Source organism: Rosa chinensis, chromosome 4, assembly GCF_002994745.2.
Source record: "Rosa chinensis cultivar Old Blush chromosome 4, RchiOBHm-V2, whole genome shotgun sequence".
Lineage (NCBI taxonomy): Eukaryota > Viridiplantae > Streptophyta > Magnoliopsida > Rosales > Rosaceae > Rosa > Rosa chinensis.
In genome coordinates, this window is record NC_037091.1 from 59,661,664 (window position 1) to 59,684,144 (window position 22,481).

The following is a 22,481-nucleotide window of genomic DNA, read 5'->3' on the forward strand; positions in this document are numbered from 1 at the left end:
TTGAACAAAATTTAAAAAACGTATGGCCTAATGCAATAATTAGTTCAATATAACTACACAAAAAGATGTTAACACAAAAATTGAATGGGCTTTTGGGCGGGCTTATAAGGCCGAACTGGGCGGGCTTTAATGGACATATAACAGGCTAGGCCTGGGCTTTGAACCCTCCGCCCTAGCCCTGCCTCGTGCCCACTGGGCCGGGCGGGCGCCCGCGGGCCAAATGATGACCCCTAGTTGGAGATCCCAATAGAAACACTATTTCATATATAAATATAGTAGCAGAGAATAAATTCATATTTTAAAATTGTTATAAGGGTTAAATTCTGCTTACTACCTTGTACTTTTAAGGATTCATCAGTTCAGTCCCTGAACTTCTAATTTTATCAGAAAAGTCCTTGCACTCTCCAATTTCATCAAATCGATCCAATCCGTCACTATTCCGTCAATTTTCACTATAAAAATGTTGACATGGAACCTTCTCATAGGAAAAATTCCCAAACTACCAATCGCTAGGCAGCCCACCAACGCATCAGTGTTGTGAATGCAAATGGGTAGTTTGTAAATTTTCCCCAAAAATTGATGGAGTGGTGACAGATTGGATCAATTTGATGAAATTGGAGAGTGCAAGGATTTTTCTGATTAAATTAGAAGTGCAGGGACTGAACTGATAGACCTTTGAAAGTACAGGGTAGTAAGCAGAATTTAGTCCTTGTTATAATTTTAGATTTTAAATTCAATATATGTGACAAAATTTCACTATCCCTCAATCCCTTAGATAAGTAGTTAGGTGAGCAGAATTATATATATATATATATATATATAACATAAATATATGTATCTTAAAAAAAAACTCTTTAGACACATGATAGCATGCTCAAAACTTAGGCATGGTTAGCTTTGCATTCTTTTTCTTCAAATTTTTCTTGTTTCGTCTTCAAAATCATATAAAGGTAAGCGATTCTGATTCTTATAACTATTTTCCTTGATATCTTTGAAATTCTAGAACATTGATCAAATAATTTGTTACTAACTTTGTGCTCCCTATTCCCCAAATATTTTACAACTAGAAAGAAATGAAAAGAGCATATATAACAGCCCGAAATCTTCTCTTTTTTTTTTAGTAAAAGGAGGTTAGCCATTTGTATTCAATATGGAAAAAACAATATTACACAGTGACCCACCCCAGTGGGGCCGTCAGAAAGAGACACCGCTAAACGCAATACCACTCCACCTATTGAGTGAAGCTCAGGGGGGAGTAAACTAATAAGAAACTGACAATTAAATTTATCCGCAGAATCCATCAGTAGACTCGTTGACAACCTCAGACCAATAAGACCTACAGTTCCTCGCAGGTATTGATCCCAAGAAAAATAATAACCTAGATACCAAAACAGAAGCCGCCCTGGATCCCAAATTTTTATAGAAAATCCCCAGGATCCCAAATCCGGATCCAAGACTTAGAGAGCCCAATTATCACTGCCCTAGTCCACCCAAACAGGCCCAAGCCCAAATCTGAAAAACAGATCCAAACCTAAGCCAAAAAAGGATGAACCCTAGCAGCCCATTCAACAAACTTTTTGTGCTTGCTGCCGCCGGCGCCGTCGCACCAACCCCACATCATCACTCCAGCCAGCGCCGCACTGACACCACACCGACTCTCCAGCCTAACTTCGGCGTCCTCTCTTTGAGCAGACCCGCAGACCTCGTGTGAAATAGCCTCAGGAAGAGCAGCATCCTCCCCACGAGTTCTCGCCACCGCCATCTCATAGAGGCGAAACCACCAGTTCTTCCAAATTCGCTGATCAGACAAAGAACACCACCATGCCTGCTGCCAACCGTGGAAGAAGGGGTTCAACAGAGCACGATTCGAACGCAGCAGAACCGGAGCCGCTGTTGGTACAACATCCAATCCACCACTCGGCCTAGTACCCAGATCGGACCTCCATGACACCGGTAGGAGCCCTGGATCCCAAACCCTCCATTCACTCGCAGCCATCATTCCATAGCGGTGAACCGAGGACAAATTCGATCCCCTGTTCGCAACAATCAGAGGAAGAGAGAGGGTCGTGGACTCAACCCGGGTGGTAGATGTCAACGTCTTGGAGATAAAAGGAAAAAAGGAAGGTACGACCTCAACCGTACACGCCAGCTGCGACACCAGGGCCGGAATTTTGCTCCATCGGAGATAGAGGGAGGTACATAAACGCCAACCCATGGGTGGCTTTCTCGCAAACCCTAGTAGAGAATCTCTAAATGTTGTAATACATACTTACATTTACAGCCCGAAATCTTTAATTGTTCTTTAACTGATAAAACAACTATCACAAAACATCGAGTGCTTTAAGAAATATTACTTTGCATCATTGTATGGCTCCCTTCTTATTTGACTATAGTTTTTAGGATAAACCCTAAACGCAGGTATATAATATATATATTGCCAATTTCGTACTAAGGCGGCATATGGTACTAATTCATTGGACTGCGATCTTGCCAGAATCTGATTGACCAGCCATTTTCATTACATACCTTCCTTTCCAACACCCTGGAAGATAATGATCCTGATCATCATCAACATGAGAATATAATCCAAGTCACTTCCAAGCAATGAGATCGAAGCTCATACCGGACTAGGCTAGGCCTCTATGCATGTGTACCTAACAATTAATGCGGTTCTTTATGCCCACTATTAGTTACTGTTTTTTTTTTTTAATTTAGTAAAATTCTTTTTTAATATCGAGTTAGAATAATTCAGGTAAAAAATATCACATAACATTGTAATATTTAAGATAATTTAGTGGTATTATTTCATTTCTCAAACGTTTATCAAACACTTTTTAATAATTAAATTGTTCTATCGTTCAACACTTTCACATAGATTGCTGAACATAACAACTTTGAATAAAAATTCTTATTTCCGACATATAGTACCCATATCATACGGTTACATTTCACACATTTCAATATCAGTTACATTTCAGTGATTTCACACATTTCAATATCAAACTTTTCACGATCCCCACCTTCCTCTGAACATTGATCCCTTGGACTAGGTCGATAATCATATGCATGGTTCTGAGCACGTTTAGGAGAATCAAAATCCGTTGGCTTTCATTTCTAAACGTACCAGAGGATGATAACGCTTATGTGTAAGATGCAAAGTTGAGCATATACGTACTATGCTAGCCAGCACAAAATTAAAATCCATGGTGGATATGGTTTAGTGTAGTACAATTATGTCCCCCCTCAAAGAAATACCAGAGGATAGAACCATTATTATGTAGCACGTACGAATTAATTGGAGGTATATGCTCTAAGTGAATCATCAACCTGTGCAAAGAGATAATATTATAGGAGACAACATGGGAATTATTACACTAAATAGTGGATATTCCTACTTGACATAATTTTCAGGGGTATTGTTTTAATGATAACAAACCAAGAATCTTATGCCCTAGAATCATCTTACTCATATGATCGCGAGTACTATGGAAGTCAGATTTTTCTTTATTACATAGAATGAATTGGAAAAAAATAGTACATTTGGGTTGGCGATCGAGAGGGTGTATAATTGAAGAGTGGCATCTCATTCTTGAATATGGAAGCATATAATATTTTATCTAGCTACGATATGACTGGTAAAAGCATTTCAGACATGAAGATTTATAATGAATAGGTTCATGAAAACCAGCAAAGTTCGATATGTACCCTCATCTCCTTCAAATACACACTTATAACTATACTCTTTCACATTAAAATATTTGATTTGATGGATCGTCTAAGCATCGACAAAAATTACTTTATGATCTAATAATAAATACTGCTAAGGCGATGATGATTAATAAAATAATTTGTATACCAATGTATTTTAAAATTTGCGCAACCTAACTAGCATTTGATCTAAGATGGTTCTAATTTCTGTCCTCGAAGGCTTTCTTTCCTTCTCCTTAGGATCCAAAATAAAAAATAAAAAATCTCCAGACTCATGATTTATAGCTCAAGCAGTAGAAAGTACCTACCCATTCACAACCAGATTTCAAATCTTATCCTTTCCCTCCATTAACCAAAATAAATCAACATAATAAAATTGAGTAGTGTATTTGCCAAACCATACAGTGGTAATTTCAAATTAGTTCCTTTAGTCAGATATCACAGCTATTGCCAAACGCCAAAGCAATATTGTCCTCACAAGAGTTCCAATTCATTATTAGAAGACACAAATTGTACGTTCATCCCCTTGTTTGAACTACCTTGTAACTTTTCTTTAATAAAATACAGAGATTTTTTGGGTACAAGGTTAAAAGTAACTTGAAAGCAAGTGATTTGCATTGACCATATCTCATGATTGATCCTCCCGTAGTAAAAACAGAGAGAGAGATAGAGAGAGAGAGAGAGAGAGAGAGCACTCAAATATGGAATCCAAATGGATCACCATATCCGTGGCTTCTCATTGGCTAATGGCTCTACAAGCCTCAAAGGGCTTTAGATTTTGGGGTTAAACCTTCAACTAAACTTCCAGTCTTCCATGTTGAAAATTTATAATGTCTCCCCATTTTTAACAATTGCATGTACCTAACAAGGTTGTTGGGAGAGGTTTGGTCAATATCCCTTTTTTTTCATCTTGTACGGGATATGCGGTGGGTTTTTGGGTGTAGCAGTCCTCTTTCCTTTGTGGGGAGGGTAGGTGCCTCGCGCGAAGATATATATATATATATATATATATATATATATATGAAGTTCCTATGTGTGGTGTAATGTAGATCGATTGTATGATACACACATAGTCCTTATAGTGAGAGATTCTTTTTTTTTTTTTTGTCATTTTAAGGGATCGCTCATTAGACCTACTTTTTAATTATATATTCATATCTTAACTGTTCAGTTTTTAGGTATATATGAGTAGATCATCTTTGTAAAATTTCAACTAAATTGATAATTATTAAGGCATTCATAACTGCGATTTACAATTATGAACATGAACGGTTCAGGTTGGACAGATTCGGTTCATATATTGATTTAATCTAATTCAATACTTAACGATTATCAATTTAGCTAAAAATTTGCAGAATGATCTATATATTATGACCTAAAAACTGAACGGTTGAGATGCCGAAATGCGATAAAAAAGTGGGTATAATGAGCGATCCCTTAAAATGACCGAAAAAATGGATCCCTTAGTGGAAGAGCCCAATATATATATATATATATATATATATATATATATATATATATAATTCTGTCGAATAGTTTGATCAATGTATCATGTATTCAAAACCTGAGACAATAAGATTGAGCTAATATTCTCTATACCTTATATGAAGTTCTTACATATTATTCCAGATCACATGGTATGAGCCCAGAAAAAGTCTCTAAGTTTGCTGCAGAATTTGACCTGGTCGCCTCTTTGAACCGAAAATGTACTATGCCATTTTGCTGAACGGGAAGGAAGGAATTGAAATTGAAGAGTGAAATAGAAACTCTTGCTTTTTTTTTTTTTTTTTTGAAATAACTCTTGCTTTTTTTTTTCCTCTGGGATTAGGGGAAAGATAATTTTCCATTTTCTATCTCCCAATCCAATCAGTTTTACATTTTTATTTCTATATTACTTACACTTACTACATATTGTTCTCAATCCGGATCAGCCACATTTCTATTTCATATGATTAATTAGTAAACAACTCAATGAGAATAATTCCATATTAAATCTTTTATTTTCCTTCCAAATAAATAAACATATGCACAGTCTTTTCTATTTGTGTTAACCAGCTGTATGCATGCAACACAATAAAAAGGAGAGGAGACAGAGTTAGTGAGTGTACGGACGTAAGAAAAAACAATATGTGTAGGGTATCTTTGCTTATTGACGCTGTCAATTTTCCACAATTTATAGTGTTAGAAGGTGCAATCCATGTCCTAAAAAAAAACGATGAAAAGATAACAACTAGGCCCTGCCGGGAACATAGCCACGGCTGCGGATCTTCTTCTTCTTCTTTTTTTTTTTTTTTTTTTTTTTACTTTCAGTTTTGATTTTCTGAAAGCTCTGATATTCATGTTGACAAGTTGCCAATGTAAAGGATTTAGAACAAAGGAATAGAACATGATATAAATCATATATGGAACCTCTGCATTACAACCACTACTATTGCCCTACTAGAACTACTAGCAATTAGCCTAATTAACTAATATATAAACATATATATATATATATATATGTATGTGTATATATATATATATATGCATATATGATCTCACTATTCTCTTTACCTTTTCTTTTTGGATCATGAGCACTATTCTCTTAGCATGCATTTCATATTCATATTCTGGAAACGATATCCAAAACATATACCTTTTCTACTTGGAATAGTCTAATGAAGCATATATATTTAGGTTGGCTGGCAATAATGGTTTCATATTCACCAGCTAAGAAAGAAATGGTTTTCATATTCATATAATTCCATTTATCATTTCTTTGTTTTGGTAATAATTTATCATTTCATTTTTGGTTTGAAAAAGACATTCATTTGATGAAGATCAATTTTGGCCTATATCTACTAGGAACTCTAACCAATGTTTTTTTTTTTGTCAAGTAAGTCTAACCAATGTTAAACATTAAACTTTTCTGATGTCCTGGTGATCTTGTATGAGCTTAATGCAACATATATTAAAATATATGACCTCTACCGTATATTGCAGAACAAAAGTATTGATTTCTTAGTGAAAGAAAGATAACTTAAACTTTTTAGTTTATGTTCACTTAGTGGAAGTTAGGCTGGTCTAATTAGAGATGATCTTTGTGTGCTTGTAAATTTCTAGCCAATGAGCTTCACTTTTCACATGCAAATAATTAAGCAGCTCTTCACTAACTTATGGGGCACTGACCGGCCAAGTGTCAATATTGTCCTTTGCATGGCCTTTGATCCATATGTACATTAGTTATAAAACAAAGGGCTTTGTAGTAAACTAGAAGGCAATCACTCTGCTAATTCTCCTAAATGAAAAATTATGCCCTCCCCAGGGTCATTGTTTTCATATAAATTTTGAGTTGAGTCTGGTACCACTTTGAATTCCCACCCCTTTCAAAATCTTCATGAGCACAAATTGGCTGGGAAGTCATATCATCTCCGGCGGAAGTTTAGTAAACTTTCCGGCGAAAAGGTGGCCACTATACCTCTCCAAGTGGAGGAATAGGATGGTATAAGTGCAAGGATATTTGAGAATGTGCTAAGAGCATCAGTACGAGCACATCAATCAGACACTTCTTTTTCCGCCCCAACCATATATAATGTTGTCGAGGGCTTCCATGGAACACTCACAAGTGATAGAAGAACAACCTCTTTCTTCTTTTCTCTCGGCTCATCAACTTAAGAAGCAAAGAGAGAAGATGGTGAAGTTCTCTAAGCAATTCGAGGCACAACTAGTTCCCGAATGGAAAGATGCATTCGTAGATTACTGGCAACTCAAGAAGGATCTCAAAAAAATCCATCTCCTTAATATTAACAACAACAACAACAACACACCTACTCATAATAGCTCTTTATCTAACACTCTCTTCACATCTATAAAGAAGTTCTCTTTATTTGGCCATCAACACAGAGAACATGAACTCATACATGTACTACTCACTCTCTCTTGATTTCTTTTCTTGTTACTGTTACATATGTAAGATGATGAATTAATGCTGTGGTCTTGACTCTTGACAGGTTCACAAGAAGCTTGCCTCATCAGCAAGCAAGGGAGACATGTACGAAACTGAATTGTTCGAGCAACTTGCTGATACTGATGCTGCGAAAGAGTTTTTTGCATGCTTGGACCTTCAACTCAACAAGGTGAATCAGTTCTACCAGAAAAAGGAGAAAGAGTTCATGGAGAGAGGGCAGTCCTTGAGGAAGCAGATGGATATACTCATTGAGCTCAAAACCGCTTTCAAGCAACAGCGCGCCAAAGGTGGAGCATCTGCTCAGGACTCCAAGGAGGAAGCCTCTATCTCATGCACCTTCTCATCTGGTATTTACATATTCTCAAATTTGTATTTATTTTCAATCAAAATGAACAAGAAAATGCACTTCAAAATAGTTAAATATTAGTTTTTGTAGCATGTTATTAATAAGTTGCACTTTTTTTTTCTTTAGGATATGCTTCTTGTCATACTTTCCATGTATGATTTTCCTACTTTGCTCGAGTTATGTACTTAACAAAATGTTTGACGCTTAGTACCAAAAGTTTTACTTCAGGGTCCCATATTTTCTTGAATGTTTTGCAACACAGTAGATTAGCTAGTCTTTAATTTTCAACAAATGGAACCAAAAATTGATGATGTATGATCATTTTTCTTGAAAACAGAGGAGGACTCTGTGAAGGACAAAACAGAACTTGAACAGCCGCAAGAAACAGATGAGTTGGAGAAAAATGATGAAGCAGCCTACACTGAAGTCCCAATATCAGGCGAATTGGTGAAACCAATAAGAATGAAAAGTGAGGATATTGGGAAACAACTGAGGAGCGCCTCAAGCCGTTCTTTCAGTTGCCAAGGGAAGAACTTAAAGATAAACATTCCTCTGACTACACCGTCACGCACCTTCTCAGCAATCAGTTATTTAGTTTGGGAAGATCTAGTTAATCAGTCCTCAAAGAAATGTACTTCAGAAGGCATAAGTAAGCTGCACATCAACAAAACCAAGTTGCATCATGCAGATAAGATGATCAGAGGAGCTTTTGTTGAGCTGTACAAAGGCTTGGGATATCTCAAAACCTACAGGTATCATCAATCATCCTAATTAAAGCTCAAATTAGATGGAAAATTTGTAAACAATTATAAAGTTGTTACGTATTCGAATTTTGAAGCTTACGTGTTGTGTACAATACTAATGATTTTCAGGAACTTGAACATGCTTGCTTTTATAAAGATTTTAAAGAAGTTTGACAAGGTAAGTAAATGCATGACTCAACATCTTTGTAAGCATTGCATTTTTTTCTTATGTAATAAAGTGTGTACTTCTTTCTTGGTTGTTTTCAGGCGACTGAAAAACAAGTGCTTCCAATCTATCTAAAAGTTGTTGAGAGTTCCTATTTCAACAGCTCAGATAAGGTACTTTACTAATTCGAATTCTAGACCACCAAGTAAATATCCAATTACTGTGCCAAAAGAACATTTGTGCATGATATTTGAATATATGATTGGATCATGTTCGGATGTATTGTTGGCCACCAGCTACCATGTTTAGATGTAATGTGATATTCGAAAAATATTTTCCGACATTGTGAAGTGGATATTGATTATGTAGTTCATGACTGCACAATGGATGCCATTAACATACAGAAAAGTCGAACTTGGATATGCTTGTCTGACATGTAAATAAACTTTGTGAACCAGTAGAGTTTTTGCTAATTAATACTAGAAATGACAGGTTATGAATCTAGCAGATGAAGTTGAGGAGCTGTTTACCAAACACTTCGCTGAAGAAGACCGAAGAAAGGCCATGAAATACCTTAAACCACATCATCGCAAAGAATCACACTCTGTAACGTTCTTCATTGGTAAGTTAAATAGGCTAAGTGGGATTTCTTTAATACAATTATTAATGGAGAAGTGCTTAAAAGTTTGCTCAATTTGTGGCCGTATAAAAGATTTAAGAAACATAAGCATGGACCCATTAGGCCACTCACCTAGTCTTGAATTATAGGGCACTAACTGGTCTACCTTTTCTGGGTGGACTATAAAGCACAGGTCCCATGAATCCAAAGCTATCTATTGTAATCTTTCAGACAATTTTTATATCGTACAAAGGTTGAACCTCAAAAGATCCGTCAGCACATATAGGGCAGCAATGTTTTGTTTCCTCAATGTGCTACCAAACTAGCAGCATGGACACTTCTAAATACTTGACATACTGTTGCCAACTTAACCACACGCACAACTCTAAATGCGGAGTTTTATCTCAAAAGGCATCGGTCGTGATATTAATAGTGCGTCGCCTACTGTAGTATTGTAGATTATTGTGTCACTTAGTGCAACTTCATAGTCTTCAACAATAGCTACATTACATAACAAGTGACTAATCTTCATTTGTAATAAACAGGTCTATTCACTGGGTGTTTCATTGCACTCTTTGCTGGATATGTCATTATGGCTCATATTACTGGGTTGTACAGAAGGCAACCAAATTCTATATACATGGAAACTGCCTACCCTATACTCAGGCAAGTATTTCTGCAATTAAATTCTTTGGCATCTTAAGATGAACATGTAAAACAAGGAAACTAACGAAACATACTTGTTTGCAGCATGTTCAGCCTATTGTTTCTACACTTCTTCCTATACGGTTGTAACATTTTCGCGTGGAGAAAGACTCGTATAAATTACAGTTTCATCTTTGAACTATCCCCAACAAAGGAGCTGAAGTACAGAGATGTGTTCTTGATCTGTACTACATCAATGACTGTCGTGGTTGGGGTCATGTTTCTTCATTTGTTCTTGCTAACAAAAGGATATTCATACACCCAAGTTCGAGCAATCCCCGGTCTTCTACTGCTGGTAATTTCTTCAACTCATGACATGAAAATCTAGAGAAGGTTATCAACTGTTGTCATCAAGTGTTTAACTTTCTTATAATATGCAGATGTTTCTACTAATACTTGTGTGCCCCTTCAACATCATCTACAAATCAAGCCGTTTTCGTCTTCTTCGTGTGATAAGAAATATCATTTTGTCACCTCTGTACAAGGTACTGCATGTATCTCCATCATCCAATAGATTCTTATTTAATTAGCTGCTGTTGAAGGGCTAATAGACTATATGGATGTCATATGGATGTGAACTTTGAAGCAGTCAAATCATGTTTCTAATTGATTTTTGTTTTGCTGTCTACACTCTACAGGTGGTCATGCTAGACTTCTTCATGGCAGACCAACTTTGTAGTCAGGTATAACCGAGCAGTCAATAAATTAGTTTCCTTTTTCTTTCTTTTTTCCCAATAATTTTTTTTACCGGTTTTTTTTTTTATAACAATAGCTTTCTTGCATTATATAGGTTCCGATGCTTAGGAACCTCGAGTATGTGGCATGTTACTACATAACTGGAAGCTACAAAACTCAGGACTATGGCTATTGCATGAGGGCCACGCATTACCGCGATCTTGCTTATGCCGTGTCCTTCCTGCCCTATTACTGGAGGGCAATGCAGGTAACGCTACTAGGCTATGTTGCCCCTAACATGCCTTTTCATTTTCTTTTTTCAATGGACCAAAACATATCTTACAAAGATTCTTTTTCTTTTTTGCTTAATTGATGTTGCAGTGTGCTAGGAGGTGGTTTGATGAGGGGCAGACGAGCCACCTGGTCAATCTCGGCAAATATGTGTCTGCAATGCTAGCAGCAGGAACAAAAGTGGCTTATGAGAAGGAAAAGAGTGTTGGATGGCTCTGTCTGGTTGTGGTCATGTCAACTTTTGCAACAGTGTACCAATTGTATTGGGACTTTGTAAAGGATTGGGGTTTGCTTCAAATGAATTCCAAGAATCCTTTGCTTAGGAATGAATTAATGCTTCGCCAAAAGATCATTTACTACTTCTCAATGGTATATGTCACGGCCCTCTCTCTTTCTCTCTCTCATTTCAATTCGGAAAACTTTTGGGCCATTGGCATACAATTGGTACCTTACTATTCTTTAACAAAACTAGGGGAACCAATTTAGCATCTCACAAATGATCGACATAGCGAATCAGAAACTGGATAATGAAGTTCCTCGTCTGTGAACATATTCTTGATATAAATCCTGATAATGTCATTATCAAAGAGGATTCCCAGTCTATTTCAGAGATGACAATAATGCCACACAGATTTAGATGACATCATAGATGCAAATTCTGTCTTGTTCATAGTTGTCAGTTTAGGTCTTATCAGTTTGGCAGCTTCCTAATCCGATTTTGAACAATGTTTTGTATGTTGTGCAGGGATTAAACCTTGTTCTCAGGCTAGCTTGGTTGCAAACTGTTCTTCATTCAAGTTTTGGACATGTGGACTACAGAGTAACAGGGCTATTTTTAGCAGCCCTTGAAGTCATTAGAAGAGGGTTATGGAACTTTTACAGGTAAACCAAGTTTTCTCTTCATTAGAACCCCTAAATCCCTATGATTTTCATATGTACCAGTTTACGTCTGCAGCCATATGCCACTAATATGAAACTAAACTCTGTAATCTTTTCGATTGCTGGATCTAATGATCAATTTGTTTCAATGATCCAGGTTGGAGAATGAGCATCTAAATAATGCTGGGAAGTTTAGAGCAGTTAAAACAGTACCACTTCCTTTTCATGAAGTGGATGAGGAAGACTGATGCCCCATTGGCAACAGTTGCATATAGAATTGGATTCAGTTTCTAGGGCCATGGAATGGTGCACTTAACTTTCAGAACAAATGTTTCCCAAGAGGAACCTAAGCTTGTAGAGCTCATTCAAGTTCACCATCGTATCTCGTTTTTGTTCGATGGATTGTGGGAACATTTGTTCATACTTGTATACAACATAGCTCTTCATCAATGAAATGAAAATAAAATCTCTTCATCAATGAAATGAAAATAAAATGATCCAAAGTGCAAATTAATGCATCGATATACTAATACACAAGATACTTCCTTGTGCATGTCGTACTATACTCCCCTTCTCTTTGAGCCTTTGCGCAAACACCTTGTATGCATGACCAAACAGAAAAACAACCGCGATCAAACCAGCAATGATGCACCGGATCTCATCAAAACTCTAAAGTTGAGCCTCCTTGGACGAGTGTGGTGCTAGGACGTAACTAGGACGAAGATATCAGATGACCAAAACTCAAGAAACCACCGAGTTCAATAAAAACTCATACTACATCATCACCAAGAAAAATAAGAGAAGGCAATTGCGGATTGTGACTGGGACTAATTACCTGGTTAGGACTTGGGAGAAAGATAAAAACCCTAATTATTCCCATGTTCTAGAAAACCCAGCAACCATTTCATGCGTGAAGATGAAGTTACCTTCTTTGAAATTTAATGGCAACACATTTGGGGGTAATTTAGGTATATTAGAATTGGGGTTTAAGGTGTGTAATATAGTAATATACACAGCCAGAGCTAAATAGGATCACATTCATTCTTCAAGTTACAGAGTCCCACACTCATGGCGGCAACATCAACTTCTACCCTTCCATTTTTCTCCTCTCCCACAACTAACCCTCATAAACCCATTAAAACCCTTCAATCTCCCAACTTTGTCAGACCCTTTTCTGCTTCCAAGAGAAACAGGTCTGTAACCCAAAAGCAAAACTTTCACTTTGGATTTTCTTTATCTGGGTTTCTTTCAAGTTTTGATTTTTATTACAATACTGGGTTTTTTTGGGCCAATCTTTTAACTCCCTTGAAATTTCGTTTTCAGCTTAAGAATTTCCCATGTGAGAGCTGTAGCACCGAAGCTTGCCCGCAAAGCTTTGGCTGTTTCTGGGTTGATGAGTGGCAGCGATTCTGAAACAGACGCAGAATTAGAACAGAACAATCTGAATTCGGTATAATAGTGATGTGATTCTAGTTCCATTTGATGCCATCTTTGTCTTTTTTCATATGAGATGTATGAACCATTTATCCAAACTAAAAGAGTAATGCTTTTACTTTTAGTTTCAAGACATGGCTTCAGGTTGTTTGTCATGACTCATGACTAGGGTTTAGTGACTTGAATTGGTCATTTCATTGTAGGATTTCTGAAAGTTTGAAACCAATGTGGCATTGTTCTCATTTCAATGTGTGTATATTTTTCACTATCGCTTGAGTGCTTACTTCTTGTTAAAGTTGATTTTGGTTTTCCTACACAGGATGCCACCATTGACCTACAACTCCCAAGAAGAAGCCTGCTAGTAAAGTTTACTTGTGATTTGTGTAATGAAAGAACAAGCAAACTCGTTAACCGATTGGCATATGAAAAGGGGCTTATTTATGTGCAGGTAATTTCTTCTTGTTAATTGATATAATAGTTTGTGTGGTCTGTTAATTGTTCTACGGTTGTTTCTGACCAATTACATTACTTTTCATCAGTGTGCAGGGTGTCTCAAGTATCACAAGTTAGTTGATAATCTTGGCCTTGTGGTTGAGTATGACTTAAGAGGGGATATCGATTTGGAATCAAATGCAGATGAAGTTTAGTCTGAAATTGAATTTGTTGTGGTATTTGAGTTACTTGATGTTGTTGAAACCCGAAATTCATCTCCCCCAATATATTGAACATGTGGCAAGTACAAAAAATGCTAATGTTGTTGGTTCATCTCTTGCATTATTCATTCCTACATCTGAGTTTTACATATGAAATAATTGTCTCCGTGCAACACCAATGAATTCATTGTGCATCATCTAAGATACTAGCTTGTCATTGCCAGCAGTATAGCAATAGCTAATCCAGTCGTAATCCAAATAGCAGACTTTGCTCCTTTCTGGTGCAGTGCATTTCCTCCGCTCTATGAGACAAAAAAAGCAGAAGGTCATCCAACAAATTTTGTTGCTGTCAAGCAACATTAATAAACTTTGAGTTCTGAATTTATGCAAATGTTATGTTCTTTGGTCAAGACTCTAGTTTAGAAAAAGAACAATTAACATGAAAGGCTGGTTAGATCTTATACCAAATCCAAAGTTGGTGATGGTGCTGGTGTTGTATCCTCTGTATCTGTCACTATAGGTGGGGCTGGGGGACTTTGGACAGTTGGCGCCGGTGCTGGTGCATGATGATGCCTCCTGTGCTTGTGCTTCCTTTTCTTGTGTTTATGTGGAGCAGGTGCAGGTGACGGCACTTCCACAGGGGCTGGAGCTGGTTCCGCGACAACTGGTGTTGGCGCTGATACTGGCGGTGCTTGTGATGGTGAGGGCACTGGTGCTGCCTTGGCTGGTGCTGGCGCCGGCGGTTTCTTAACAGGAGCTGGGGTTGGGGATACCTGTGGTGCTACTTGTGGAGGTGGTAGTGGTGGTGAAACAACTGGTGGTGGTGGTGGTGGCAGTGTTGGTGGCTGAGATGGAGTTGAGACAGGTGAAATCTTTGGTGGAGTTTTTGGGGGTGGGAATGTCGGGCTTGTGGATGGTGCAACTTTAGGGGGTGGTGATGTTGTTGGCGGGGTTGTGGGTGGGGTTACAGGGGGTGGTGTTACAGCAGTCGGTGGTTGCGCAGCTGGTGCAATCGGTGTGGTAGGTGGTGGCGGTGTTGTAGCCGTAGTGGGTGCAGCTGCTGGTGTTTGTGCATTGGTAAGGACTAGTTGAAAGGTGAGACAGGTCAAAACCAGGGCCATCAGAGTCGAAGCCATATTTTTAAGATGGATAGTATTGAGAAGAATTCAAAGTTATATATGAGTCTTGAGAAAAGAAATATGCAGAAAGTGAAGGAAACGTTTGGTGAAACAGAGAAGGGAGAGATGTAATTTTCATGTGATTGGTGCTTCCCTTCTAATCATTTGGCCAGCAAAGTTGTTACTGATAAAGATAGGCAGGGCTCACTAGGTTCTGAGAATGAAAATAATGCCCCTTAAATTGCACATTTAACTCTAGTTGCTGCACAAATTTCTCTATGGCACAGATGGAAAGAAGGAAAAGACGTGTGCAGGGCATCACTAAATCCTATTTTTAAAAATGATACCTACCTGCTGCTGTTTGCTGATCTTAACAGCAAACCTGAACTCTGGTAAGAGGTTCCTATCATGGTCAAGCACAGTTTCTTGGAAGGCATTTATTCATTCGATCTTATTGAGTTGAGGATCCTTCACTTGATGAAAGTAAGAAACCACCGTTTGGTGGCCCTGAAGCTGTAATTAACAACCTACTTGCAGATGCAACTGCACCCGAGACGTGCTATATTGTTAATGCTATGATACCAAGGGCCATCTCACTATTTTCCACAAGGCTAATTTGTTAATGCTGTAACATGTACATTGACACAACATTGAAACATTTGCGGGAACAAAAAATTTATACGGGAGCAAAATTTTAACACAGATGTGTACAAGGAATTCAGGGTTTTGTACCATCCCTCATAAACAGAACATTATGTGGAAGATGTCATGCAGCTTCGTAAGTATCTTCCGTGGATGGTGAGAAACAGCACGGGACGAAGGCGGTGCTGGTGGGCCTGCCTGCCTCTTTTCCTTCTTTTTTCTTCTCAGCTGGAAGAATTGCTGCATTATATCTGCACACTCTGATGCCAACACGCCTCGTCGGATGGTTATGTTCGGGTGGAATGGGTGGACTGGTGCAGCTGGCTTTTCTGACTGTTCCGACTCACTTCCTTGGCCCCCATCGCGAAAAAGTCTGCAAGTTGATGAGATAAGGAAGTGTGTCATTTTAAGATGTGGAATATAACAGTAGTTCAATGCAGTTAAATAATATAGGCCAGCCTCTGTAAATCAAAGCTGGCCTACGAGGAAGTACATAAATCACATACCTTATCCAGCTCCCATCAGCTCCAAGAAGCTTATTAGGAGCTCCCCATACAACAGTGTCAACTCTTGCTTGAAGAATTGCTCCAGCACACATAGGGCAGGGTTCAAGTGTTACATAAAGTGTAGACTCCTGAGATACAGGAAAACAAGATTTACGTCAAAACAGAGTTACTTATTCATCATTAAGCAGGAACTTGAGAAGCAGACAAATTTGTTTCAACAAAGCCACTCCCACTGTTAATAAAAATGTCATCATCATTATCCCAACTTCGTGGCAAATGGTGCATTCAAAATATCAGTTTCAATACACCTGACAAACTATTCTCAGCTCAGGAGTTTTCAAACATCCAAAAATGATGCAAACCTTTAATGTTTAAGGAAAAGGTTGTTCTTGAACTTTGGAATGTCATCATGCAGACTTAGAAAGGAATAATTGGTAAAGGAGCAGGTAAAAACCATACTTTCATGATTCAGAACTAGTGACCAGTTGACCAAAACAACAAACAACAGAAGGAAATCATCAAAATGACTATATTTGGATATACCTTTATACCATCAATATATATTTCAATGAGAACTTGTAATGAGTAGTAATAATAATAGAGAAATTACCGCAAGCCTCCAAGTCCGAAGAACGTTTGAAGCCTCCCGTATGCATATCATTTCAGCATGGGCTGTTGAATCTCGTAATTCTTCCACTCTAATAAACAAATCGGTATAAATATCCAGAAAACAAGTATTTGACTAACAACTATAAAACAGACATATAACTATGAAAAAGACATATGAGGTTATTAAACTCACAGGTTAAATCCACGTGCAATAACCTTCCCCTGTTGCACCAGTACAGCACCAACAGGAACCTCCCAAGTATCAGCAGCCTTCTTCGCTTCAAGCAGTGCTTCTCTCATAAAAAATTCATCTGTTTTTCTCTGTTCAATTTCAAGATTCTGAGCTTCTTCCCATTCATCAAATCTGTCTTTCAGGACTTGCTTATTCCTTTGAAGCTTCCTTTGTTTCAATTCTGCACCCTTTTGCACATTGTCTGACTCTTCATCAAACTTCTGACAACCAAACTGGTCCCTGTTCTCCTCTGAACCACTTCCAGAAACAGTGTAACCAGCGTCTGAAATTTCTTCCACAACAGGATACTTTATGCCACTAGCAATTTGTGATTGTGATGATTCAACTATTTCAATGCCAGAAGAAGAACCTCTAAAATTCTTTTGGTTATCTTTTGAAACACTTCCAGAGACAGCGTAACCAGCATTTGAAATTTCTTCCACAACAGGAGACTTTATGCCACTAGCAATTTGTGATTGTGACGATTCAACAATCTGAATGCCAGAAGAAGAACCTCGGAAATTCTTTTGATTATCTTTCGGACTCAAAGTCTCCTCACCAGAAGACAAGGAAACAGATTTTGACGTCGACCTACTTTCCTCTTTATTTGGAGAAGATGTCATACTTGTTTCAAGATATCTTACTTTGTCCTTTGATTTCACAGGGCCAGACACTTTTTCACTTTGAGAAAATGATTTCACTGGTTGTAGCTGATCAGAGGTGGTCCCTGGTTGCATGCCTTTCTCCCGTTTCACATTCTTTTCACTGTTCTCCTCAGTCTCACGGCCAGAAAACCAGGCCTCACTACTTCCAGATTCAGTTGATGAAATCCTTTCACCTGACCTTGCACCAGAATGATGGGTCTCAGCATGAGAAATCCACCTCAGCTTAACTATATCTGCAACAACATTCCATATGGACCTGCCGGTTTTCTTGGCAACGGCATTCCCACTTGTAGTAGCAGCCTCTAATTTTTCACTTGCTGTAGTAGCCTCTGATTTTTCACTAGTTGTAGTAGCCCCTGGTTTTTCTTCCTCAGGGCTTTTAAGAGTGGATGTGTCAGTCACATCCCACATTTCAACTGAAGGCCCTTTGGTTCCAGAACCTCCAGATGAACGCCTTGACTGGTTCCCCTTCAGCTGAGAGTCTTCAGACCCATATTGACTTGAAGTTATTTGACCATGCTTCTCACCTCCAGGCACCCATTTTGCTTCAGAAATCTCCGCCCCATATTCTTCAGAAGTTGAGGCTTCATGCCTTGCCTTCTCAGAGAACTCCCCAACAAACTGTGAAGATGACTTCTCCAAACGCTGAGCTGAACCCAAAGCATCTTCAGGATTAATGAGGTAGGAATTTTCCCCTTGAGTCTCATCAGTTCCATTTCCGCTGGATGACGAAGTCAAAGTCTTTTGCCCATACTTCTCACCTCCATACACCAAAGTTGCTCCAGAAACTCTCTGGGCAGTCTGGTTTTCAGAAGTTGAGACTCCATATCTAATTTTCTCACAGAACTCCCCAATAAACTGTGAAGATGATTCCTCCAACCGATGAGCTGAACCCAAAGCATCTTCAGGATTATCGAGGTATAAAATCTCTGCTGGAGTCTCAGTGTTACTGTTTCCACCACAAGACTCATAGTTCAGAGCTGAATTACTCTCTGAAGTTTCTCCAGAAACCTCCTGAGTTGCAGTCACACTCGACAACTCAATGTGTGCCGATCCTCTAGCAATCAATTGAGGAGGGGGAGGCAACAGTGGTGCCTGTGGACTTCCCTTATGCCCCTCAACATCCTCCCGTTGCATTCTAGCTTGGGAAACCATACTCAAAGATACTTGGAAACTAGAAGGTTCTCCCGAGTATTTTTCCGGAAGAGTTGATACTTCTGTTGAACTTTGGGCCTCTTTTCTTGATTTAACTTGCTTGAGCTTTTCATCAGTTTGATTATTTCTCTGTACTGTTTCCTCAACTGATGTTGCAGCCAATACTGTAATACTTCCTTGATTGGTAGTTCTCTTGTCAAAGGTTCTTTGGGAATTGGTATTTCTTGCTGTATCACTTGCATGAACATACGACATTTCAGCAGCATCATTGGTTCCTTTTCTGGATTGAACTCTCTGAATAACTTTTTGATCTAATTGATGGCTTATTTGGTGGCATTGCTCTTCTGTCCCCTCAACTGAAATCAGGCCCATATTTGTGTTTTCTTCCTGGTTAATCCTTGTATCAGACTGCCGCCGCCGATTGGAGGTCCTTTCGGTATCAACAACTTGAACTTGTGAAACTCTTGAGAGCTTTTGGATGTCAATATTCAAATCTTCCCTTTGAGTGATATGGCCAGTCGTCTTGTAATGTTCATCTCTTGTCTCCTGTACTAAGTTTGTAGCCATTGCTAGGTTTTGTTCCCTGTCACTAAGTCTCTTTTGGGACCGCAATGATGTTTCAGCATCAGTTCTATGGACTTCTAATTTCTCTTTGCCTTCTTGAAATTTTCTTCTAGATTCAGTCTCAACAATATCTTGGTTCCCTGTTCGCCTATATTGTTCTTTTGTTCCCCAAGTCAAATATGAATTCTCCCTCTCATCATTAAACTGCTTGTGTGACCCAGAGGCCTTTGCTAACTCACTTTCATTGGTCTTCAATACTCTTGAATGCTTTTCTGAGGATTTCCTTGATGCTTGTGTTTCTTCAATCACTACTTCTGTAAGCTTCTTTTCTGACTTCTTCCTCCAATCCCACATGCCACCCCCCTCAACTGCAGTATTTCTCTGCTTCGATATTTCACTATTGGCCTCAGCATCATCTCTACGGTTCCTGTACTCTTCACTGATTCGCCCATCAAATCTACCTCTATCATAGTGGGAATCCTTAAGCACACTTGAACCTGGTTCCTCCAAAAGGCCATGCTTATCATGGACATCTGCCTCACTTCCAAAATCCCCTGAAGACAAGGAGTAATAAGATGAACCACTGGAACCCTCTTTCCTTCCCCTATGATTTTCAGCTCTTAAAAGCAGTCCCGTCTCTTCTTTCTGTCTAGAATCTTTTCACTTAACTCGACTCTAGTTGATTCCAATCGGTGCTTTGAATTACTCTCCAAAGATGAGTACCTACCGTTACTTTTCTTCTCCCCACTGCTACACTCACTTCTATTAGTTTCTTCAAAATCTACTTGCACTCCCTTCGATACACTCTCAATTTTCTCTCTTCCCTTAACGGAACTCTCACTTTTCTCTCTACCAACAAAACTCCTCCTCTCAGCTTCTACGCTCTTCGACGAACTCACATTTCTCTTACCACCACTCAAACTCCTCCTACTGTCCTCTTCTACTCTCTTAGACGAACCCACATTTCTCCGACTACCACTCAAACTCCTCCTACTCTCCTCTTCCACTCTCTTAGACGACGAACCCACATTTCTCCTCCTACCCTCCAGCCCTGCTCTCTTAAACCCATTTCTCTCCCTACCAAAACGCTCCTCACCCACTTCCTCACTCAGCAAGCTGAGCACAGACTCCACTTCACTAAAACCATCCGAATCGCAAACCTCACTCTCCCCCTCCTCATCAACCACACAACCACATCTCCCCTTTCCTCTATTGTAACCACTCCTCTCACTAAGTGAGCAAGACAGCTCATAACAACCCGGACCCGGACCGCATTCCTGAACCCGGTAATAAAACCGGTCCCTGCCACCCAAGATAAACCTTCTAGAAGCTGACCATCGAAACAAGGAGGACTGCCTCAACCCATATAAGTAACAAGGGTTTATGGGCACTCTAGGGGTCGAAAATGCACAACAATCACAACAACATGATGTTGACGTTGATATTAACGATGGAGGAATTGGGTTTCTGTCAAATCTTTCATTCAACAAGTAAGAGTAGTCATTAAAGACAGAGCCTTTGGTTCTAAATGAGTATATACTTGAGCTAATATATGCGTTCTGCATGTCTACAAAGAGCGAGAGACATAAAGGAGAGCCCTTACCTTTGAATTGAGAACTGGGTTTTGCAGAGCTACTGGCAGTAAAGCTTTGAGTGAAGAAAGATGATGTCTTTGGGTAGATCAGATTGGTAAACTGGGAAATGGGAAGAGGAAAGTGGAGCACAAACAAACTGAGCGCTTCAGAATCGGGTCGAGTTGAGTCAGTCGGAGCATAAACTCGAACCCAGTTTGTCCTCGAATGATTTGGACTCAGTGCCATGGAAACATGTGGGTTTCGAGTTGGGCTTCTACTATCCACATTGTCCCTGTGTACATTTGTTCCCAAACTACAAGTTTAGAGAGATATATATGGACTTCGGCCTTAGGGCTGTTGGGCCGATCTTATGAGGCATAATCAAATTTTTATTAGAAAGTACTATTCATTAATAAACAAAATAAATTGGAAAAATTAAAAGAGAAAAAAGATTAGCGCCGGCCTCGATTTTGAAGTAAACTTAACAGCCACAATGGACGTTAAAAATCGGTTTGTATGAAGTGTGTGTTAAGCATAACAAAAATGGTCTTTCTAAATGTACCCAGCAAAGTTCTAAATATACCCAGCAGAATTATTTTTATCAAAAAAAAAAAAACAAACAAACCAATTTCCCCAAAATGCCCCGGAAGATAATGTACCCAGCAAAACAAAAATCTTTATGCTCGTTCATCCCCATCATGCCCTACTCAGATTTCTGCACAAGCTCAACGGTGAGCAATGAAAATTCAATTTCAACAGTGGATAAGATTGGACAAAGAGAGAACAAAGAAGTTGCTCAAAGAAAGGGATGCAATGCAGGGTTTGCAGATGAAGGAGATTGAAAACAGAGGTCAAATCCAGAAGATGATTAGATGGTTGAGATTGATGCTGATCGGGTGTTCAGATTGAATTAGCTCTATCATCAAACCATTGTAAGCTCCATGCAGTTTCTTTTACATTTCTGTTTCATTTCTTAGTTTCATCTTTTGCTTATGCCTCTTGGATTTGAAACAGAGATTGGCTCCGAATTGAAACTTCCTCAAGGTCTCGAGTCTCTTCCTAATGTCCTTAGATATCTGTCCTGGCGGTTTTATCCTTTGGCAACTTTGCCATCAAACTTTTCTCCAAGCTATCTTGTTGAGCTTCATATGCCCCATAGCCAACTCCAGACTCTTTGGAATAAAGACCAGGTATGCTTAAATTAGTTCTTTCATGGAGTAAATGTTGGAGTAATTAAGAGTCATATATTTA

General features: G+C 38.8%; 4 protein-coding genes across 4 annotated transcripts; 2 read left to right on the forward strand and 2 right to left on the reverse strand.

The window, feature by feature from the left end:
* Positions 1–7,053: 7,053 nt before the first annotated feature.
* LOC112195825 (phosphate transporter PHO1 homolog 1) lies at positions 7,054–12,545 on the forward strand. Its single transcript, XM_024336038.2, has 14 exons — positions 7,054–7,609; positions 7,698–8,001; positions 8,338–8,752; positions 8,873–8,921; positions 9,011–9,082; positions 9,402–9,531; positions 10,074–10,194; positions 10,279–10,528; positions 10,614–10,718; positions 10,872–10,916; positions 11,024–11,176; positions 11,290–11,568; positions 11,945–12,081; positions 12,236–12,545. Exons 1-14 carry the CDS (start codon positions 7,280–7,282, stop codon positions 12,324–12,326), a joined length of 2,481 nt encoding a protein of 826 aa, XP_024191806.1. The 5' UTR covers positions 7,054–7,279; the 3' UTR covers positions 12,327–12,545.
* A 533-nt stretch (positions 12,546–13,078) lies between these two features.
* LOC112196836 (uncharacterized protein C24H6.02c) lies at positions 13,079–14,362 on the forward strand. The gene is made up of 4 exons (XM_024337304.2): positions 13,079–13,271; positions 13,402–13,528; positions 13,832–13,960; positions 14,052–14,362. The coding sequence occupies exons 1-4, from the start codon at positions 13,147–13,149 to the stop codon at positions 14,157–14,159; spliced, it is 489 nt and encodes a 162-aa protein (XP_024193072.1). The 5' UTR covers positions 13,079–13,146; the 3' UTR covers positions 14,160–14,362.
* On the reverse strand, positions 14,203–21,491 carry LOC112196838 (tRNA(adenine(34)) deaminase, chloroplastic). The gene is given in 6 exon segments (XM_024337305.2): positions 14,203–14,467; positions 14,630–16,298; positions 16,432–16,559; positions 17,042–17,129; positions 17,234–20,286; positions 20,289–21,491. Coding segments are annotated over 5 exon segments (4,734 nt in total). The 5' UTR covers positions 21,477–21,491; the 3' UTR covers positions 14,203–14,467; positions 14,630–16,021.
* Positions 14,624–15,301, reverse strand: LOC112199670 (lysine-rich arabinogalactan protein 19). Its single transcript, XM_024340651.1, has one exon. The coding sequence runs from the start codon at positions 15,299–15,301 to the stop codon at positions 14,624–14,626; it is 678 nt and encodes a 225-aa protein (XP_024196419.1).
* Positions 21,492–22,481: the final 990 nt, after the last annotated feature.